General features: G+C 43.3%; 1 protein-coding gene and 1 long non-coding RNA gene across 3 annotated transcripts in view; one reads left to right on the forward strand and one right to left on the reverse strand.

Moving 5' to 3' along the window:
* The first annotated feature begins 11,896 nt into the window (after positions 1 to 11,896).
* LOC140257803 (uncharacterized) lies at positions 11,897 to 17,034 on the forward strand. Its single transcript, XR_011905126.1, has 3 exons — positions 11,897 to 12,042; positions 14,698 to 14,772; positions 16,928 to 17,034. It is a non-coding gene; the product is annotated as an uncharacterized lncRNA (long non-coding RNA).
* Positions 13,310 to 22,529, reverse strand: part of LOC140257802 (monocarboxylate transporter 2-like) — a 28,555-nt gene continuing 19,335 nt past the window's right edge. Inside the window, exons 2-4 of one of the 2 annotated variants that reach the window (XM_072347418.1) lie at positions 21,868 to 22,011; positions 17,241 to 18,116; positions 13,310 to 15,438 (exon numbers count right to left, since the gene is read on the reverse strand). In XM_072347418.1, coding sequence (XP_072203519.1) covers positions 15,146 to 15,438; positions 17,241 to 18,116; positions 21,868 to 22,011 — 1,313 coding nt within the window. In that variant the 3' untranslated portion in view covers positions 13,310 to 15,145. The remainder of the gene's footprint in view (positions 15,439 to 17,240; positions 18,117 to 21,867; positions 22,012 to 22,529) is intronic. The other variant, XM_072347419.1, reaches the window with a different exon arrangement.

Genomic DNA, 22,529 nt, shown 5'->3' on the forward strand with positions numbered 1-22,529 from the left:
TTTTTTATTCACTTTCTGTGAATGTGTAATGCACTCAGATCTCCCTCTTACACATTGTTTATAAGTTAGAAGTCTCTTATTCCCTGTGTTGATTCAGTTGTGATGTGGCAGGAAAAGAGATTCAAACCTAATATTATTATCATAGGACCTAAGCAAATGCCTTTTCTTTCTGTCTCTTCGACTCTCTCAAGGCAAGAGTTTCAGATAAACCCTTGGCTGCTAATTTCCAAGCTTCAGAAATCTGTTTGATACTCATCTGTGAGTACGTTGGCATTGCTCAATAGCTGAAGTAGCTTTTCTCCTTCTCCAGGACTTAGGTACTTAAATAATGAGACTTAAAATTTTGGAGGGGTTGAATTAGTACTTACTACAGTATTATTATTTTTTCCCATTTCACAGAATCATGGAATGGCTTAGGTTGGAAGGGACCTTAAAGGTCATCCAGTTCCATCCCCCTGCCCTGAGCTGGCTGCCACCCACCAACCAGCTCAGGCTGCCCGGGGCCCCATCCAAAACCTTGAACACCTCCAGGACTGGGGCACTCACAACTCTGGGCAGTCATGCCACTGCCTCACTGCCCTCTGTGTAAAGAGTTTCTGCCTAACGTCACAAAAATGAATCTTTGTCATCAGCAAGTGGATCTTGATGATTATGGGGTGCTGGGAGAAGACGTGCTACCCTGAAGAGCAAAAGTGTGATGGGAGAGGAATAATCTCACTTTACGGGTCTGTCCCCACCACCATCCCTCTGCATTGCCAGCTGTTCCCAGTCCTGGTGCCAGTCCTGATGGGGCACGTGGGAGCTCAGGAGAATATCCTGATCTTATATTTCTGATATAAGCTTGGAATTACTTCTGGAGTACAACCACCAGGCAGCAGAAGCAGCTGCTGGAGTGCTGAGTAATTTTTATTTGAAGAGTGATGCAGGTTGGAGAGGATCTGAAGTAGGAATGTGCTTGATTTCCTGTGCTCAGCTCGAGGCACTCGGTGCCCTGTGAGTGTTTGTGTGCACACCTGCCCACTCCTCATACCCACCTGAGTGTGACGGGTGTGATGAGGGGAGAAGAGGGACCCTAAACCTGCCAGCACTGGGCTTCACCAGAGCAAAGGAGGTAGGAAAAGACTTCACCCGAATCTCGAAAGCAGGGGTAAGAGGAGCTGCTTCTCCTGCAGGATCTGCTCCTCCCTTTACCACTGTGACATGATGTAAAGAAAATGCAACATGGGGTGCTCAGGATGAATAATTTAGAGGCAGACATGAAGCATAAAACCAGTGAGCTGTGAATATGAAGCCAAGGCAGTGACTTGAAGCTGTGTCTGTGCGTGATTTTCGAGGCAATATTGCCTTTTAAACTATTATCTCCAGATGTTAATCCATAATGGAAGCAAAGCTGGAGCTTGGCCTCCTCAACACAGTTTGTACAATAGCAGCCACATATTCCCATTGTACTTATCACATGAAATGCAGAATTGCAATTTTTCTGCTTTATTTTTCTACTGAGCAGTTTTTCTGCTAAGAATTATCACTCCCGAATCCATTAAGCAACGTATTCTGCTCTTATTATGGAAATCTGCAGTTGTACTGTAGTGGGCCACAAGTCTCAAAGACACAAGCTATCTTCTGACTGTGCACCAGTTTATTTTGGATCCAAATTACTGATCCATTTTGGCTTCCAGTGGCCAGATCTGTATATAATAGACACTCAGACAGCTGCTGGAGAAACAGGGCAAGGCACATCTGGAGCAGCAACTGAGAGGTGCCAAGGCTGCAGGGCTGAATGGCTGTCGCCTTATCAGTATTACAGGTTGTGTAGGATTGGCCGTTTTCCTTCTTTTTCAGTCTGCAAAGAGGGGAGCAGTGAAACAGGTGGCCAAAATACACAGTGAGTTATGTAGGCTACGTTGAATTTATGAGAGATGAAATTTGCTACCTCATTCCACCCATAAAAATTATAAAGAGAACAGAAAGTGACATAAAATCAATCCATTTCCATGACAAAGCTCATTATGAGCAGAGAAAATATAGTCCCATATTAACTTGTTCTCATTACTGTTCTAAGATTTATCATGTCGGGTGCAATGTGCAAAGGAGGAAAGGAAAACGTTCTGTGCCCTTACCTTTTAAAGCAAACAGACATATAAGCCAAATGATCCTCATTATGTTCAGCAAGAGTGTATTTCCCAAGCTTCTGAAGGGACACAACTCTAACAGTGCCAACCAGAATGACTGCTCTGTCTGGGCTGCTGCCACCAACACAACTTCTCCCCTGGTGCCCATGGAAACAGCTCTTGGAGGTGAGATGCTACCTGGGGTCTTGACAAGGGGGAAGAAATCACTCTTTAATGTCATGGCTATTGAAATGAATGAATATTTTTAATACTTGTGAACAAGTAGCATTAAAGCTGTTAATGTGTGTAATGTTTTGCTCTACAGCATTTGTCCTAAAATGCTTGCTGATATGGCAGTTACTCGTTTCCTAGTATTTTAGTGTAAATGTAGAAGTTGATAATCTATACAAGGCTGTGGATATCTCAAAGGCGCCGATTATTTGGCTTACAAATACAGTAGAAAGATTTTAACTGGGAGAGCTGCTCAACAAAGCAGATCTTCATAGCTCCAGCTATAAACCTGACCGTACTCCCATCAGCATAGTCACAGCTGTCAGGTCAGGCTCTGAATGAAACAGCTGTGAAACCAAGTGCAAGTGAATCTTCTGACACTGCAAAAAATCGGCCCAGACTCCAAGACATGAACAGCATGGCAGCCCAAGTGCTTCTTCACTAAATACGCCACAGACCTTCATCCTCCAATTGGCTTTCTGCTGTGGCTGTGGCAGGACCTCTCTTTCCAGAGTCTTTCCAAGAGCCCCTTGGGTAGGTGGCATCATCCACCTGTGGGTACACTGCAACCAAGCTGCAAAGGCTGACACATGTTTCTGATCTTCAGCTGATCTCGACCACCCATCAAAGTGGCATGAATCATATCTGCAACAGGCTGTACTCAGCGTTGGTAGGGCCACATTTCAAGTATTGTGTTCAGTTTCTGGCTTCTCATTATAAGAGAGAAACTGAGGCCATGGAGCATGTCCAGAGAAAGACAAGTAAGTTAGTGAGGGGTCTGGAACACAAGCCTTGTGGAGAGCTGGGGACTGGGGTTGTTTAATCTGGAGAAGACGAGGCTCAGGGAAGTCCTTATTGATAAGGAGGTGGATGACATCTTTTCCCAGGTGACAGTGATAGGGAGAGAGGTAAGGGCCTCAAATTGCACTGAGGAGGGTCTGGCTGGATATTAGGAATCATTTATACTCAGAGTGTTGTGGTACTGGGGCAGGCTGCCCAGGAGGTGGTGGAATCACGGTCCCTGGAGATGTTCAAGAGCTATGGAGATTTAGTACTGAGGATCACATTTGGTGGACATAGAGGGGATGGATCAGCAGTTGGATTTGATGTTCTTTGTGGTCATTTTTCAACCTTAATGATCTATGATTTTACATTGGAAAGTTTGTCCCAAAAACCCCTCAGGAAAAACTGCTCCAGGCAAGGGCTGCCAAGGGGCCATTTGGGATCCTGGTCTCGCCCTGCCATACATTGCTCCTTGTGTACTACTGAGCAGATGCAGCTCATTTTGGAGCTGACATCTGGTGCTGTCAGAACACATAACTGGTGCTGATGTGCAGTACAAGCTGAATACTCTGACCTTCTTGGTGCATTCATTTGAGATGATAGGGCGTGCATTATAGAGATAAAATAGTCTGTGTGGTGTGTGTGCTTTTGTTTGCAAGGGTAACAAGGAAAGGGTAGATGCACAAAGGGAAGACCACCAAATGTGGCTGATGGAAAACCTTGCTGGCCAGCTGAACCAGGGAAGGGATGAGGATAAATGGAGGATATCAGGCTCTGATCAACACAGGTGTTTCCTCAAGCCAAGATTACCAGCACTGCTTCTGGGTTCGCTCTCCCTTTGTCCAACCTGTGCCAATAATGCCTCACCTAGCACCAGCTTGAATGGAAATCTGCACACGGAGCAACAGTGGAGGGAGCTCAGTTCCCCCTGGAATGCTGTTCCATTTCAAATTCAGTGCAGACAGCTCAAAGGATTCCAAAATCACTCAGAAGGAACAGACAGAGGCGCATAGCGGCACACACAGTGTGATTGTGTGAGCTTTGCTTGCTTGGGAATATAGGCTAAAAAATAATAAAATGCAGAAGCCTTGTTATTATCACAGCTGAACAGTCCTTTCTGACATATTCTATTAAGTCGCTTCTGTTTCACTCAGTTTTTGCATTACCAGCCCTCCTTTCTGAGAATGACCTTTTCCATACCAGGCTTTCTAAAGCTATTGCCATTCTTCATTTAGAAATTTGCTGAAGTGTGTTTGCAGAAACCACAGATTATTTTATTATTGTTATTATTTTTAATTCTGATGAATCTTCCCTGATGAGAAGAAAGGAACAAAGAATTATGCTGCTGACCTTATATATATATATATATATATATATAAAACAGGATCCAGGCTGAAAATCATACCATGGACTCTTAAGTAGGAGTAGTTCTTCCCATTCTGTGTCAGTGAGTATATTTAAATGTTTCCTAAGCACAGCTGTAATGGTGTTTATAGCACAACATGGTTTGTGGGGAAAGCTCACTTTCTCATCCCATTTAAAAAGTAATTGAGAAATGGAAAGAATATTATTAAAACATTTAAAGAAAAAGGGAGACGTTAATAGGGGAAAGTGCTGAGGGAGTTGGTGTCCTATGCTTTGATAAGGCAACAAGATACCTCATTTATTAAGCCATATATCAGTTGTTTTGCAGGTTTTAGGGTATAACTCAGACTTCCTATCTCACGGGCAGCTCTACTGTCTCTCCATGGAGCAGGAAAGGAATTGGTGGATTAATTGCTGCTGTACTGTACCTGCACCAGCACAGCCCTGCAAAGCACAGAAGGTAAATAAGTTTTAGCCTGACCTCTCACTGTATGCAAGATTTGTTTGTCTGTGTGTTCATGAAGTACATGTTCCACGCAGTCTTATTGCCTGCTCTGGTAGCGTTACTTATTACTTAGATCAGGGAACTTTGTTGGTGTAGGATATTTGCTGCATAAAGAAAGCTAGCAAACTGTAATCTTTGTTACTGAAGGAGTTGTTCCAGCCACTCTATCACTTATCCAAGCCATGCTACCCTTCAGTGGAGTACCTAAGGCCTTGGTAACTGTACCTGGTGCTCTGAGCAATGACGCTTACTAGTGCTTTGTGATCCCACACCACATACCTCAAGTGGATGAAACTGTGAAGCTCAAATTGTTCCTCCAGCAGCTCCTGCCCAGCCCAAGTGCACCCCTTCCCTGCACCCATAAGGCTGCCGTGAAAGCAGAGTTGGGCTGGTGACGTTGACTTTGAGATGTAACGTTGTGGGTCCAGCAAGGTGCTTGTGCACGACTTCTTTAAGATACCTGCTCCTGGAAGGCTCTCTTTGCACTGTTACAGTGTCAGGGATACCCTGTTTCTGATAGCTGCATGCAAGGTGGGGAGAGATCACTATAAACTGCTACTTAGTGAACGTTTCCTCTCTCTCAGCATCCAGCTGGCATCTCACAGCGTTGAGCAGACGTGAGCTGTCAGGTGCAGCTCTTCTATAGAGCTGAATAATCTTCAATATTCTGTGTTTAAACGTGTCTAGGAGAGGCTTACTTTGCGCCACAGCCCTTTACTGTGCGATGGTTCCCACTGATTGCAGCACTCAGTTGCAGAGCAGCTGCTGTTGAGCTAAAACTAACTGATGGCTTTTCCTCAGCCACAGAGCAGAGGAGTGGCACCAGTAAGTCCCAACATCTCCAGCACCAGGCAGGTGCACAGCAGGGGTGCTCAGCCCCAGCTGCCAAGCGTCTGGGCTGGTTTGAGACAACTCTTTTGTTCACCCATTTAGTTCCATCCAGGAAGTAACAATGAATCCCCCAAGGATGGAACACTTAGACTTGTTTTTGTTTGTTCAGAGCACATCAGTCTGTTGTTCTTCCTGGCTAATCAGATAGAGCGGAAACTAAAAGAGTCTCAGTTTGTTGTTCCATTTTATTCTATACATAATCACTGCTGCTCGTTTGCCTCTAAATAGCTGCATAAATACACATTAAATGCAGTGACATCTCTTTTGGGACTCGCTCCAGGGCTTCCTGGTTATTTTCTCTCTTGGATAGAGATGAGGTTCTCAGATACTGCCATGTTTCTTTCAAAACCCTCTGTGCTTGCGTGCATGTGACAACGGATATCATTGTGCTGGGCCCACACTTCTCCCCTGCAGTCAAAGGGGTTGTGGTGACATTAAGTGAACGCATAAGGATACCATGTGCCCACGTGCACTGTTCCCACCCTGTTCTTTTCTGTGTTCTTTCTTCCCACCCTGTTGCTGACTCCCAGGTCCCATTTTGCAGGGAGGATGTGGCATCAAAAGCTGATGACCTGCTCCTCTCTTCACTCTGGTTTCCATCACCCTACTTTCAGCTTTTCAGAGTCTTCCTGCTCATTGTGGTGCTAACAGGCAGACATCAGCATCTGGGGCTTTTAATCTTGATGGAAATACCAGGATCTGGATTTCTTGCCAGCTGGTCTTTGCCTTTCTGGTAGCAAAACAGCCTTTTGGTGCTACGTACAATAACCACCAGCTCTAGAAAACCATGATAACAAAAGTCTCAGCAGAATTCATAAAGAAATTAATTCTGGATGCATTTCTATGCTTTCCAAAGTCATTTCCCGGGGATGAGCAGCAGGAGGAAATTTTCCAGCACCTGAAGAGAGGAACTTGCAAATTCCCCCCTTTGGGTTCTTGCCCAGCACCATTTTCAGGGCAGTGCCAACCTGCAGGGACCCCCAGCTCTTCAGGGCTGCTGCATCAGGTGGTTAAGAGCAGGAGGATGCTTAACCCATATCTGTCCTCAGGTCCCACAGGTGCTCCTCATTGAGGAAGATGATCCCAGTTATTAGTAAAGCACTGGGACAAATCCTGTGGGTGAGCACCTGTGGCAAACTTAAAACTGAGGTCCTGTGGCAGAAATGAAGATGGAGCCCAGCTCCTGGTGCGTCACGTCCTTTTGCGTTCTGCATTTTTCTGTCTACGTGATAATTTGCCATTGCTGCTTCCTGAGCCTAAAAGTGCGCTGCAAAGAGCGTGCGCATCCACCGGCACAAGAACTTCAGACAGAAGCAAGGAAGAGCGGGGTAAGGCTGCCCTCTAGCGGCCGCGCTGAGCTCCCACCAGCACCTCCGCTTGCAGCGGACAGCGGAGCTGTTTGCGGGGTTACCCGCTCCTGAGCTGCGGTCCGGAGCAGGGTGGAAATTTGACCCTGATTGATTGATTGGTTTGGTTTGGTTTGAGCCTCTGAATAACGCGGAGCGCTGTTTGTTTTGTATATTCTGTTGGCAACCGTTGCTTAATGGCTTTGCTGGCAAGCTTTGTTTGTTATAGAATCACCGAGGCTAAAAGAGACTTCTGAGATCATCCTGTCCAACCTATGTCCTGAGAGAAAAGCCTACGAAGTTATTCAGTAAATTACTTTGTCCATCACTATAATCTAAAACAGACGAGGATTTATCTATTTATTTTCCCCCAGATACAGTATCACCTTCCTTTGGTTAAAGAAGATACAGCTAAGACTCCTTCAAACTGACTTAGCACAGTTCATCCAAGAGAGCTCTGCATATCCCATTGGGAGCGTTGGTTGTTCTACAGCTAACATCACATGCCGAGGGATGTGGGAATCCATAGGAAGCGTGGGTTTGTTCTGTCTCTCAGTATCCAGTGCTAGGTTAATCCTCCTCCCACTTACCTCACCTCTAAAGTCCCCTTATGTAGGTGAGAATCATCTGATATTATTCTTTCATTCCAGAAAAACTGGCTTTTCCTGCCTCTTGCTGGAGACGATTGGATGCCCATTTGGATACATCTTCAACCTGGTCCTCACCCCCTCTCCAGCAACACCTGTCCTGCATGTCCTGATGCCACTATTCAGCCCTGTGCACAAAGGAAGAGCTTCTTCCTGAGCCTTGCTGAGGAATCGTTACTTCATATAGTTGTTACAGGTAATGAATGCATGCTTTGATTTGCTATTCCGCTTTTCTAGGTCTGCTTTTTTGCACACATCCACACAACTGGATTTTCTATGTGTTGCCCAGAGCTGTCCTTCAAATAGTGCATAGGAGCTGTGGCCCAGCAGCTTGTCCTCTTGTGCAAGACCTCTGAACCCACACAGCACACATTGCACAACGCAGAACCTCACCTCTGTGTCCAGGGGAAGGCCCTACCCCCCTGCACCCGCGTCACTGCTCAAAGGTAATGGCTCCTGCTGAATGAGCCCCAGCACATCTCTCCAGACAGTGCTGAACTGCCTCCAGGCTTAGAAGTCCACCACATTTAGATGCTTTGAGTATGTTTCCATCTCTATTTTTATGCATTAAGATCAATTTCATGAACTTTGCTAGGTAAGATGATTGCCATCAGCAGGAAGAATGTAGTAAATTAATTATAGATGTGTGTTAAATTACTTTCATTACCACCTTCAGTTCTGGGAGAGAATCATGTGAGCAGGATGACTGATGAAACAGTGTTTTTACACATTCCTCAGTAATGGACATTTTTACTTGAGTGCTACTGTTGTTTCTCAGTTCAGAGAAGCTGGAATTACACATTAAAGGAAATGGAGGTTCAGTTTAAAATTAACATCTAAATATTGCCAAACAGCTGTGGCTAAGGCAGGAAGAAACCTGCTTGTTCAGGGTCTTCTGTAGACATCCCACAGTGATGTACAGAGGTGGGCTGAGGAAGCATCAGATACATGCAGCTACCAGGGGGAGGGAGCCTCTCATGTTTGGGGTGTTCCTTCCTCACGCTGTCAAAGACATCACAGCCAAACTAAAAGTCAACACATGTGGAAAGTTATTTTCCATATTCACCTTATAACAACCTTGGTGCAGGGTATTTTCCAGGGATTAATGACCAGGCCAGTTTAATGGCTCTCTGCTGAACTTCAGGCTATCAACTTTTCACAGCCTATCATTAATCCCTGGAAAATATCTAGGTTCATGATAGATATGGGTGAAAAATAATCCACTGTGTGAAGGTAAGTATATTGCTCGTATTTCATCATGTGCTGGCCATAATTACTAACTTTAGATACACTTCAGAATGTAAGTAAATTAGCTACAGCTTAGTTACGCTGCAATTACAAAGCTACTTCTCTGCACATCTATTTGTATAGTGTGTAATTACCAACTTCTCTAGTTGGAAGTTGAAATCATGATATAATTGTCCTTTGTGTTTTGTACTGTAATGTACTGCACAATGCTGTATTTTGAAGTGTGTCTTTGACAGGTAGGTCAGAGGACACACATTGCTGAGTAAATGAAGTCAGTGTGGTTCTAGGCACAACGTTAATGATCTTTTCCTGTTAAAAAAGAAGAAGAAAGGGGGAAAAAAAGAGGCAATAATTTGCTAATAATAAGGAAAAGAGGAAAAGATGAGCCTAAGCCATAGGGCTGTTTTCTATAATGTTGAGCTCAGTGGAGTGGTGTTTCTGCTGTTTAAATATCACAATAGAGATGAAGTTTTCACTCTTTGTAGGGGAAGACCCACATGGCTATAGCCCACCCTCCAAGGCAGCAAGGAGGTTTTGCTTCTGGTCTTAATTAATCAGCACAGTCTTCCTTATTAATAATTACCCACTGCAGCATTACGTTGACTTTTAGGAGTAATGCTAATAGATTTCAAAAGAGTAAGTACAAAGGGAAATCGCAAATCATCCCCCTAGTCATAAGCTAGGAATAAACGTTATCATGTTCTTGTCCTGGTTGGAAGATAAGAAAGGAGGTGATCAAGAAACGTGGAGATGTCGTACTTAGGGTCATAGTTTAGTGGGCAATACTGGTAGGTGGACAGTTGAACCAGATGAATTTAGAGGTGTTTTCCAAACTTTATGGTACTATGAACGGGAGGGCCCAGCCATGGAGATCCCTCTTGCCTCCACTTTTAAGCAACCTCACAGTCTTTTAAGACATCCGTCCTCATGTCACTGGGGAATGCAGCCCCTTGGTGCAAGGCTTCAGCTTGTGGGTTTTTCCTCTGGTGTGTCTGAGGCTGGGATGTGGATGCATGCATCTGCACGTACAGTAGGGACCATCTTAGAAGCCTGAAGCACATCAGAGTTCCTTCCCTACTCTCACTCTGCAGGAGCAGGCCTGCTGTGGTTCCCGTCAGGCTTGTACAAGTGCCAGAAAGAAAAGAAGGGGAAAAAAAAAAAAAACACCAGAAAAACACGGTATTCTGCTGGGAAGTTAATTAGACTTGGCAAGTTTGCTCAACAAGCACTTATTATATGTAGTAGTAATGGGTGATAGGTTGAGTCTGCGGTTGTTTCACTTAATAATGCATGGATCTTCCTAGATATCCTAAGGATCTCTGTCTGGAGTCATGTTTGCGATCAGATGGCATAACTAATGGCCGGGGCTGATTACATGCTGATTAAAAACTACTTAAGAATCTCATCTGTCCAGGAAGGGGATAAAAAGGCCTGCAGTACAAGGGAAGTGCTTGTCCCTATATATCTCATTGCAGTGGTATTAGTGCATCAGCTGCTAACAGCGGGCATAGATCGACTCTGCTTTGCACATCAAAGAGAATGCAGGATGCAAAAGGAGGCTGATGTGTCTGAGCTCAGTCAGAATTAGATCTAGAATGACCAGAATTAGACCTCTGGTGAATTGATACCTCTGATGAATGAATATCTTCCCTTCCTTAAAAACTGATGAATTGGACCAGGAAAGCATAGAAGTAATGTTGGTAGTAGATGAAGGGTTGGACCAGATGATCTTTGAGGTCTTTTCCTACCCCAATGATTCTGTGATTCTAAAATCTGCTGGGTGAGTGTGCCTCAATAGGTCAGAAACAGAGGTAAAACAGAACTGCATTCACCAAAAGACTTGAAAATATATCCAGGCCTGCTGGGACCTCCCCTAACCTTTCATTGGCTGAGACACTAATTCAGCTAAATGCAAACTTCTGGAGAGATTTTAGTAAGCCTTAAAGGGTCCTTTGCTTACAAAAACAGCAAAGCTGAGGCATCTGGGACAGCTATGGACACTTCTAGCCAAATATCTGCCACTGACTTTCTTATGTTTTCACATAATTTGGTCTTTCTATCTCAAGGATGGTTTGCAGCTCTTTTGTTACTGAGTTTATAGTGTTTCAAAAATGCCAAAATAGGGGCCAATGCGCTTTTGAAAACACAGTATGATGTGAAAGCCACGATCAGTGTGAAGTCAGTGTGTGCAGGTGAGGTGTTCTGTGAGAGAATAAAGGACAGGAGAGCAAAGAGGAGATATTTTCAGTTCAAAACTGTGATTAGTAGTCGTGTTGAAGGTTTCATACTCATATATATTTTTATATGTTTTATAAAATGTGTATATACACATCCTGAAGTGTAGCAATACTTTAGTAAGTGACAAAGCTGATGGCAGATCAAATCTTCATTTCAGAGCTGTGTGGCTGGTATGGGAAGCTCTGCTGACAGTTATGAATGTCAGCCATCAAAACACTCTCACGTGGTTCTGATAAGTCTAAATAATACTCTTTCATAGTCAATGTCACTGTTGCTGTGGAGGGCACAAAAGTCATCTTCTAAATTCGTTCCTCAATATAATCTGAATGCACCTGCATTGTCTACCGGGCATTTTCTGAATGCAGTCAAATAAATTTGTTGTCAGCTGCCATGGGAACCGTCCTGAATAATCTCATGTAGAATAACACAATTCCATATTTCAAGCACATCTATATCACCTGGAGATTCGTGGCAGGGTTTTGTGTGCTAAATTGATGCTTCATTTTTTTCTTTTTACTTTGAGGCTGTGCCGAGTGCTGTGTTGCTGCTGGTCTGTTGGTTGTGGGGAACAATGGCTCAGCTTCACAGACAGGTTCTTGTAGAAGCCCTGGCAACCCTGGGAACAATATTCACGCTTCTCAACTTGCTTACACTGGTGCTTTCCAGGCCTAAGAATGCATGTAAGTACACTGTGTTGTGTCCAGTTTGCCTCCCATATCACTATGTTAGATGCGCAGGCAGCTTCTACTCCTTCACAAGAGCTCTTTTTAATGGATATTTTATATCACAACAAACATTTTTAATAACTGAAAAATGTTCTTAGGAAAGTTTGAGAGTTTTCCAAGCCTGGATTTTATCTTAAGCCTGCATGGTATCGAATCCAAGAGATTTGATTCAGCAAAGCATTTCTGGAGCTACTCATATGCTTAAAAGTACAAAGTTACTTGGCATTGCTTTGCTGAATTGGTCAGTAATATGTTGTGATCTGAACTTTGAACCCACAGTGGGAACAGCAGACAGGGTGACAGGGAGCAGGCAGGCAACCGACTTGAAAAACAGCCTTCATCTCCAAAACTGCATTAAGATAGTCTGGCTTCCTATGTGATAAAGAATACTTGTTTCTACGACAAGGGGCTTGAGTGGGTTAAATGAAGTAGATGCTTAATATAAAAGACTTTGGAAGCCATAAAGCATTGGGTTATTCAACATGGCATTTTTCTGCTCTTGGGGACAAGTTAACAAAGGTGTTTCTCTTCCTGGGGATTTTCAAAGATAGCTAAACAAACAAACAAACAAAGCCTTTCTATTAGAAATGTTATCTGTTTCAGTGGTGTTCTATGACCTAAAAAGCTTACTTTAGACAAAGAGCCTTAGCACTAGCTCCTGCAGTGAGGATAGTGGAGGATCTGGGTCATTGTTCTTAGAATTAACTGATGTGACCCGGTGGTGAGATATGAAAATAATCTTGTCAAATCCTCACCAGGTCGTTCTCACCTACTTTCAGACTTACTGTGGGCTCCTGCAATTGGATATGTGAGTCAAACTGGCTTAAGTCACTGAAAATATCTGAATGTCTGAGGAACTGTCTTGTAAGCAGTTCCTGATGCAAGCCCTGGGATAACAGGCTGCAAATCAGAGTTGTATTACCATGTACACAGAGCACAGTCTAGAAACCCTACAAGGATAAAGTACTTACCAAGCAGAAGGACAGAGTTGCCCTATGGATTATAATGAACAAGTGTCAAATAATTTCATTATTATTTTCTTTTTTTAGAAGAGATTTATTAAGCATCTCAAAGCATCCAGAAGGTATATTAGAAAATGTTCAGGCCCTCCTACTGAGACCTTTCTTACCGAACATCCATAGATATACTTGACAGAAATAAGGAATATGAAAAATACAGCAACAAAATGCTAAGTATGTTTTACAAATTTTGTTTTTATTTTCCAAGAAATGCAATATAAGGAATAAATTCAAGTCCTACCGCAGTCAATAGATAAAGACCATTATTCTTCCATGGTTTCACTGTAGAACTTTTCTATGAGATATGAGCAATCTACATTTAAGAGGACAGTGTATCTATGGAAGGATTTTTACATGTCGTTCTTCATAGCATGTATATAAGTGATAATTAAATACAGCTCTTGGCTGATAAAGACATGGGAGGAAAAAAAAAAGACTTTCTTTGATCACATACAGGTTCCACTGAAGCAAAGAATGGTGATAGCTGCTCTATGGGCAGCTGTTACCTTCAGGTTTGGGTCATCTGCCTCTGAAGTCCTTGTTTTTACCTGGACACTAGGAGCTAAAATCAAAAAGACGTACGATTCCGCTATGGGATGACATGCTGGCCATCCACAGCTCTCAGGCAATGGCCACTTATTACAAAATGTATCAGTGCTTGCTGTCAGAACCCAGATCAACATTATCATCAGCAGAGGAGAGATTCCTACATGGCCTTAGCTCTACTTCTGCAACACTGACCCAGGGAAGCAGTATTTCCTGCAGCATGAAGGATAGCACAAGGCCACCAGGTATTGCAGCACCAGCAATGGGACGGTGACTAGCTGGGAGGACGCAGCTGTGTTCAGATTCCCTCCAGGATGGATGCACAAAGTCTCAGCTCTAAGACAGTGTTTTAAATCATTAAGCTTAAATAGCACAATGCACAAAGGAGGCAGGCAGTGGTTTAATGCACACTTGCTGGTATTTTCTATTTTCTAGCAGTAGGATGCCTGTGCTCAGCTGGCAGGCTGTCAGCTCCCCTCCTCAGCTGCTGATTGCTTTCTTCCATACATGGCCAAGGCTCCTGACTCAGGGCAGTGGGTCCCATTTCAGCTGTGGCATGTCTAAGCTTTATTCACTGACTTATTCACCCATAGCTTCTCAGTACTTCATTTGTACAGTTAACTACTTGTAATTATTGCTTCACCACGGTGCTGTAAAAAAACTAAAAACTGTAAGGCATTTAGATATTGGTTAGTAATATGTGATCTCCTAGGGGAAAAGAAAAAACAAAACCCTGGACAAAGTTTGAGCAGTTTAAGACCAAGTTTCTGCCCAGAACAGACAAATGACCTGGAATAAGAACTCCTGCAGCATGTTAGCTTGGTGTATTCCCCCTGAAAAATGCTATTTTGCTTCGTGCAGAGGTCCCTGAGGAAGTCCATGGTCAAGCTACCACGAGCTAACCTGAGTCAGCCCCTTCCTAGCATACTCTGGCCACAAGGACAAGCTGCTTTGCTGCCAGCGCAGGCACGTACTGCCCTTGTGTGTTCAGTTGGCTCTAGCTCCTGTATTTAAGATGAGCATATTGTCTATTTTCTTTTTCCAGGAGATAGAGGTGGTACCAAATTCCTGGGATAACTCTGATGCTGCAATCAAAGAGTCAAAGTGTTTGGACTGCGTGGTGAGTAGATCCAGCCACCCCAGTGCTCAATGCAAAGCCCATACAAGCCAGTGGAAGGGCTCAGCATTGATCCTGATGGTCATAGTTCTTTTCACCAGAGCTATAGTACTCTGAATAATAGTAGGGTAGTGGTTACAGGCCCTCTGGAAAATGGTGAATGTCTGAAGAAAAACAGTTCAGATCCTTTGGTACATGGATGGATACTGCTCTGTGTCCCAGCACTTTATAAGAAACTAAATTTGTTTCTGTTCTAGTCTTCTCTTAAGACACATGGCAAAGTACAGGGCAAATTTAAAAATCTTGTGTGATTTCACTGCTAGTGCCAACATAAGCAGCATGGAGGTAATTCCCTGCTCAGCCTGTGAGAACAGGTTTAAACTTCATTTATGCCATTTGCTTCCTTCTTTAGTCCTTCTTGTTCCTCTCTCAGAGGTTCCAACTCAGGTCCATCCTGTACGTGTTCTTTGTTCCAGTTATTTCCGCCTTCATTTTCTGTCCTTACGGGTTTAGTATCCTCTTCTTTTGCCTTTCTTTTCTTCTCCTCCTTGGCAAGCATACGGTAATTATAGTAGTTCATGATGAACAGGAACGTTCCTGCCAGGACCATCACAGCCCCACATTTAATGAACATATATTTATAGTCCCCAAAGGTATCAATGAGTGTTCCTGTAAGAAACATATTAAAAAAAAGAGGAAAAAAAGAAAAAAAGAAACTTTGAGATGAAGGAAGTACTATTGTGCTACCAGTTCCTATCTATAAAGGGACACCCTTGTGGCTTGAGGATAAAATAAAACATTCTCTGTACTTCTGATCTCTTCCCCAAGCACTCAGATCCCACAAATACTTCACACGTACTCCACTTTACAGCCTGTGGGTAGTTAATGTTGATGCAGGTAACACCACCAGAAGTCTGTATATTAAAGTGGAACGGGATAGTGGCAGCTTTCTGAAAGCTGTGTGCAAGATGGCACCTGGCCACTGAGTCTGGTTTCAGACTAGTGACAATGACCCATCAATTTGTTCCACCATGGGTCATTCTCCAGCATCAGAGAGGACTCAGCTTTTGGTCACAGCTGCCCTTTCTGCATTTCTATCTGTGATCGGAGGATGAAAGTGCACCATGTAGAGCTGGAAAACATTAGTTCCAGAGAAAGCAAAGATGATGCTTTCAGTGTCAGATAATTTCAATGCCAAGACAAATGTGACAGGTTCCTTTGAAAGGTTAATGCCTCTGTTATGGAGTAACAGAGTAATTGAAGGGAGACAGCTTAATTGAAATGTCAGTGTTCTCCATTATGTCAAAATGTAATGCAAATCTTATTGGGATTATGATCCTAAGCATTAATTCCCACTTACTGGAGCATCGCAGACCATTCGTAACATCCCAGTCCTAATTAAAGAAAGCCCCACTCCTAACCTGGCATTCGTAGTGCAGATAGAACTCCTTGAAACTGGCCCATCATCCATTAGCTCTCTGACGTTTTGGAATACGTTCTCCTCCTTAAAGTGGGGGATCTTAATTACTTCCTGACTGACCCTTAATGTGAAAAGCTGATGATTAATTATCCCACTGCATAACACTAACAAGGGATTTTGTGGCCACCAAATACATTTCTTGATCTCTAGAAGAGTAACTTTCAACTTGTTTGTGTCACTAGTTCTTCCTGAATCACTCTTAGATGTCGTCATACACTGTTTTCAATGCACAGTGTATTTCATGTGGGTGGTGAAACATCAACCAAATGTTAATTGCAATTTTTTTTTCCTTTTCTGCTAATCAGGATGACCTAGAGGTCTCCTAAATAGGTCTCAATGAGAGTCTTAATGAGTAGAGTATTGGAAAATACAACAGTAGGATAGCCTACCTCTTTTCCTTTGAGAATAAGATAAAGCCATAAAACACACTGGAAACAATTTACTTAGTTCATTGAAGCAGAACCCTGCAGTAGGTTATTAAAATGCCAAAGAACCAATAAATTTGCTGCTTATTAAAGTAGCAGGGAAAGCCCTACAAAACTAATATTACTGATTATTACACAGTACTGCTTTAGCCTCATTAGCAGTCTCTGGTCATTAAATTATTTTCCCACAAAGAAAATTACATAGCTCAGAAAATGGTCATTTTAAAATTGTATTTTCTTTGTTTGTCATTAGTTAATGAATCTCTAAGGCAGCAAGAGGATACAGCTGCTTCTGTCGCACTGGATGAGCTATATAGTAATATGAAGAATTGAATGGCTCTGTAAGGGCCATCACCCCCCAAACTGTTGACTTCAGCTCTGGTACTACACAGAAAGGGGTAGAGAAGAATTACTGGATGAGACACCTAAGGTTACCAGCAGAAGAAAGGTGGGTGGGAAGAAGAGGAAAAGATGTTTTGAATCATTTCTTACAAACTGTGCTGGCAAGAAGTTACATAAAAAACCCTTTGAGGGAGCAAAGTGAAAGCAGGAGGAAGGACACTCACCTCCAATGGGTGGTCCCAGCAATATGGTGCAGCACTCTGCTATGGTGACCAAACCAACAGCGCTTGTGAAGCGGGAGGCTCCCACAAGGTCCATGAGAGTTTCAAAAAGCATTGCACAAACCATGCCAAAGGCCAAGCCAAAAAAGACAGAGTAAACGACAAGCCCTCTGTAGCCAGAAGCCAATGGGCACAGAAGATGGCAAGTACCGTTGAAAGCAATGGAGAAGCTGAAGAAGTATTGAATCCGTGGCCTCACCCACTTGCTGTTTGCAATGATACCAGTGGCTGGCCTGGCAACCATATCCACGATAGCAAGAATTGAAAGGAGGAAAGCAGCTGAATATTCATCAATGCCAATGTGCTTTGCATAGGGTGCCAGAAAAACAATGGGGGCAAAGAAGCCCAGGAACATGAGCACATTTCCAATCAGGTAAATCAAGAACCCTCTGTGCTTAAAGAGGGAAAAATCAAGATACTTATTGACTTTTTCACAACAGTCCCTTTCTTCCTCCTCTTCTGTTTTGGTCTCCGTACAGATGTTAGTGGGACTGTTCATTACTATGGCATCTTTCGTGACTTCTTCTTTCAGGACCTCCTTCCCTTCTTCAATTGATTGGGTTTTGACTGGGGCTTTGTCTGCACTGATGGGTCTGAAGAGAGCTCCAGCAACACAGCAGTGCAATAAAATTGCACCAAGAATTAAAAAGCTGCCCCTCCAGCCATAGTTGTCAAAAAGGAACTGGTTGAGAGGAGCCAAGGTGCAAAGCATGACGGGGCTCCCTGCCATAGCAAGGCCATTGGCGATAGGTCTTCTCTTCAAAAAGTATCTCCCTATGATTATCACTGATGGCTGGAGGTTGAGAGCGAGTCCCAGTCCTGAAACAAAGAAAAACAGTTGAGACATACAAAGAAAGTTTGAGACCTGTTGTGTCTTCATTGTTCTAAGCAAATTGGTGGAGAACCAGTATCTCTTCAGTATGAAAGTCTGGTGCTAAGCACCAAAGCGCATCCTTCTCATGCAAACTGCTGCCAGCACAGCACTTCCTCCTTGGGTGGTGGACACCAGACGTGCCCAGAAATGTCACATCAGACTTCCCAGATGCTCCTGAGTTGGTGGCGTGAGGGAGCCGGGTCTGATGCATGAGATTAAGAGGTCTGCAAGTACACAGCAAAACAGCTACTGAGGATACCAATGACACTGGACTGTGGAGTGCTTCTTCTAATTAAAATTTATTTTTATTACATTTAGATATGTAAATGATATTACAAATCTGCATTGCTAATTCAGCAGTCCAGCTTCTCTTGCACAGCTAAGAAACACCAAATGCAGTGATGGCCTCAATGCTCTGTGGTTGCATTTAAGAGCACTAGCGAGTGATAATCTCTTCTTTTTACACATTCCTATGATTTGTGGTGTTCCCTTACAAAATTAAATTTGCAAAACTCTGTCAAAATGACACTTTAAAACTATACCACATATTTTACACCCCGTCATCTAGGAAAGAATGAGCCACATTAGAACAGAGTAGAAATGTAATCCTTGAAGTGATTATACTGGGGAACATGAATCCTGAAAATAGGGTAGCGCGGATTTTTTTCTTGTTCATTAGTCTATATAATTAGTTTGTTTAACTCTGCAGTACATAATTAGGCATATTGCTTTACAGAAGAGAATTTAGAAAGGTCAAGGTCCTCAAAATTAATTAAGGAATGCTATCATTAGTCACTGATAGAGTAGAAACCAACTGATGCGGGAATTTGACTGATGTTAGATAGCTTAAATCTGAACGGTTTAACAAAATTATGCTTTTTTGCCAAGTCTCAGATATGTTGTTTTTTTTTTAATTACTTGCAAGTTTACAACACCAAAAAGAAATCAAAAAGACATCACTGAAATTAGCCTTGATAGGAAACACATTCTCAATATGAATTTCTGATTCTGGAGAGCCCATGCATTTGGTAGGTCATTAGGAAATACAGCTTATTCCTAATTTATAAGGGATTGAGTTCTTGCCTATAAGGAGGACTGACCCCAAAACTGCGTAGATAAAACACAGCATTGTAAGAGAGCACAGCTGGAAGTGCTCAGGAATAGGAATTGTTTTCACCCAAGAAGATCCAGCATGTTAGATTAGAATCTGCTCAAAGTCCATATTCTCAGACTGATATGTGCAAATATTGAACCGCCTTTTTCACAGAGTCCTTCTTAGATCTATTCCATGTCGTGAGGTGAAGGAAAATCAGACTGGATGCCAGCTGCCCACTTAGCCAATAATCAACTTGAATCTTTTATTATATGAACATTAATTTGCCAGTCAGACAAATCTAATTTAATATTACATCATGCTCTTCCCATTAATTAAATTTGGAGAGTTTCAAATTGGCTGACTGGAATTTCAATTTACTTTAACCTTTTGGCTGGCTTTAGGTGGAAATATTCATTTCCATTTTATTCCTGCTTTTTGAAACTACAGTAACTTTGCTATGATTGAAGTTGTTACTCAAACAACCACATTTTCTCCTCAGAAATATGACAGAAAGGTCTACTGGTAGTGTTGTATGAACAGAACCAAGCCTGTGCTCCACAGAACATCCTTCCCTAGATTAAATTCATCCTCCCCAGAAGGAAGTAATGGCGCTGCACAAGTGAGATGAGTAGCTATTGATCTTGTTTTTCCTTTTTTAGAAAGCAAAGAGCCTACCAGGTATCTAAATGCTCAGCCTCAAGAGCTAAAGCAAAGATTCAAGTTTCATTTTCCCATGTACTTCACCCTAGATTCTATTTTATTTAATAGGCATTTCCCTGTTGATAGAGATTAAACTGAAATCAGACCAGTCCTTATTGACTTGTGTTTAGCTTTGAAATCTGCTGTTTCTACCTCAGGCATGAAGAGTTACATGCCTGAATATCTACCCAATGCACCCAGGCTGGCATCCCTCCAAGCCCACAGCTCGCACACCCATTTTCTTTGTCTAAGTGCCACAGGGAAACAAGTGACTAGTGAGGAAGAGAACCTGGGTTTTACAGCACATGCAGAGAAGTGTCTCATGCAGCCCACAGCTCAGTGCCATCACGGATAGAGCTGCTTCAGAGCTGCCTCTGACAGCAATCCAACAGGAGCCTGGCCCCTGCTCTGCATACAAATGGAAGGGGACAAAATGAAGAAAGCAAGCATGATTGCCTTGTCTAATCCCTGTGCTGTAAACAGGCACTTCCTGCTCTGCTCCTCTGAAGAGATTTCTATTAACATGCCACAGGCACAGGACTGTGGTGGGGACCCCCCAGCACCAACTGTTTAGTTGTACCTCCATCCCTGGGCATTCCGGGAACACAGACCTTGACATCAGTCCAGAAAGGAGGCTGGAAAATGTGTGATGTTTACAGGCTGCTTTTTAGCAGATCACCCCTGCAGAAGGCTCTCTCCTTGTACAGCAACACGGTCCCATGTGATGAACAGGCAGCTTCATAATTGCCCTTGAATGCTTCCATGTTAGGCCTGACCAGCAACAGCACTTCAGGCATAATTAGAGGCATCAAGCACGTTAGCAGGATTACAAACCTCTTCCTCTCTCTGTCAAATTAATATTCCTTCTCCTGCACACACACCATGCCTGGAAATGATGGTTTATTAGCTAAGACCTCATCCATACAGCCACCCTTAAATGCAGCATGCAGGAGGGGAGGCATCTCCAATGAAAAATGTGCGTCTCTCTGAGGAAACATCCCAGCTCTATCAACAAGAATTTATGGTTTCCACAAGCTCGTCTAGCATTAGTCAGCTTGCTAGAGGATGCTGGTTAGTTTTGGTGGGGAATAACACAGATCCATGGATCACTACATTTTGAGATGGAATAATACTGGTCCATCCTGATTTGCCTTGATAGTAGCTGGCTGTATTGATTTTAACGGATGGATTCACACTTTTCATGTTCAGAGAGCATCAACACCTCATGTGTCTGCACTGAGCCAGGCAACGTTCAGGTAAAGCATACACCTTGCAACCTCAAAAGCCAGTTTTGAACTACTGGGCCTATGCCTTTTCCTGATAGAGTTTCTGACATGGAGATTCATATTTCACTACAGAAAATTCAAAAGATAACTTTAACAAGGAAATATAGTTGTTGTGGGTCTAATGAATATTATTTTCAAATAAAGACTTCCCAACCTGATGTGCAAGCAAATGGCACGTAAACCAAAGCAGCTCCCTGTAATTTCATTTCATACGTCTCACATAGGGAAGGTGACACACAATTCTATCAAAGCATGGGTGCATTCCTCATAGCTGCACATGTATCTGGGAGGGCTGGCCTTGCCCTGGGCAAAGCACAGTCAACCTGCATTGACTTCAGGAGGAGCTGAGGGCACTGGTGGGCATCCTCACCACTGCCACTGGCTGACAGCACTCAGCTACAAAGAATGCATCCCTGCACGCGATGGTCAGCCAGGGACATGGAGTTAGGCTGGGAACAGGCTTTGTGCTAAGGCTCAGCTGCTGCAGTCAACAAGCCAGGAACCCCTATCAGCTTTATGCCACCACATTCCCATTGCCTTTAGCCTGAAGGAGGATGCCCAAACCATCAGAAATGAACTTCAAGTGTGAGTCAGAAGGAGATGCTTTCTTCTTACCTGTAATGAAGCCCACACAAATGTAGAGTTGCACGATGCTGGTGCAGAAGGCAGCTGAGACCATCCCAATGCCACACAGCAGGCCTCCAAGGATAACCACGGGTCGGCTGCCATAGCGGTTCACTAAAATGCTGCTAATGGGACCTGAGAAAAGAGAGAAATGAGGTCCTCAAAGTGGGCATATCCGACAGAAGGCAGGTAGAACTAACAGTATTATTACCCCTGGGTGCCGCTGACAGCTTCCAGTGTGACTTCAGGAAGAAAGAGCAGAAAAAGAAAGTCGATCTGCACTGTGTGGGGATGGCAGTGTGTCCCATGCCATGCTGTGGCTGTGATGATGACAGTCCCTGCTTCAGGAATGAATAACTTCATTACAGCAGGCAAACAGTGATATTGGGTGAACACACAACCCCAGCACAGGAGCTCCATGATTTATTAGGATGCTAAACCACACACGCAAAGCAGTGGTTCATATTATGAGGCTGATATCATGAACACTGTTGCATTTTTAATGTCTCTACTTAATGCAATTCCGATACTGCTGACCAGGATTGAAGCTTGAGCAGAACAGTTAATTAATTCTTAATAGCAGCCTCTGTCGGTAGAAACAGTTTGGGATGATGGATGAACTGGTTCCAGAGAACCAGTTTGGTCTTGTATTT

This window comes from Excalfactoria chinensis, chromosome 12 (assembly GCF_039878825.1).
Source record: "Excalfactoria chinensis isolate bCotChi1 chromosome 12, bCotChi1.hap2, whole genome shotgun sequence".
NCBI classification, from domain to species: Eukaryota; Metazoa; Chordata; class Aves; order Galliformes; family Phasianidae; genus Excalfactoria; species Excalfactoria chinensis.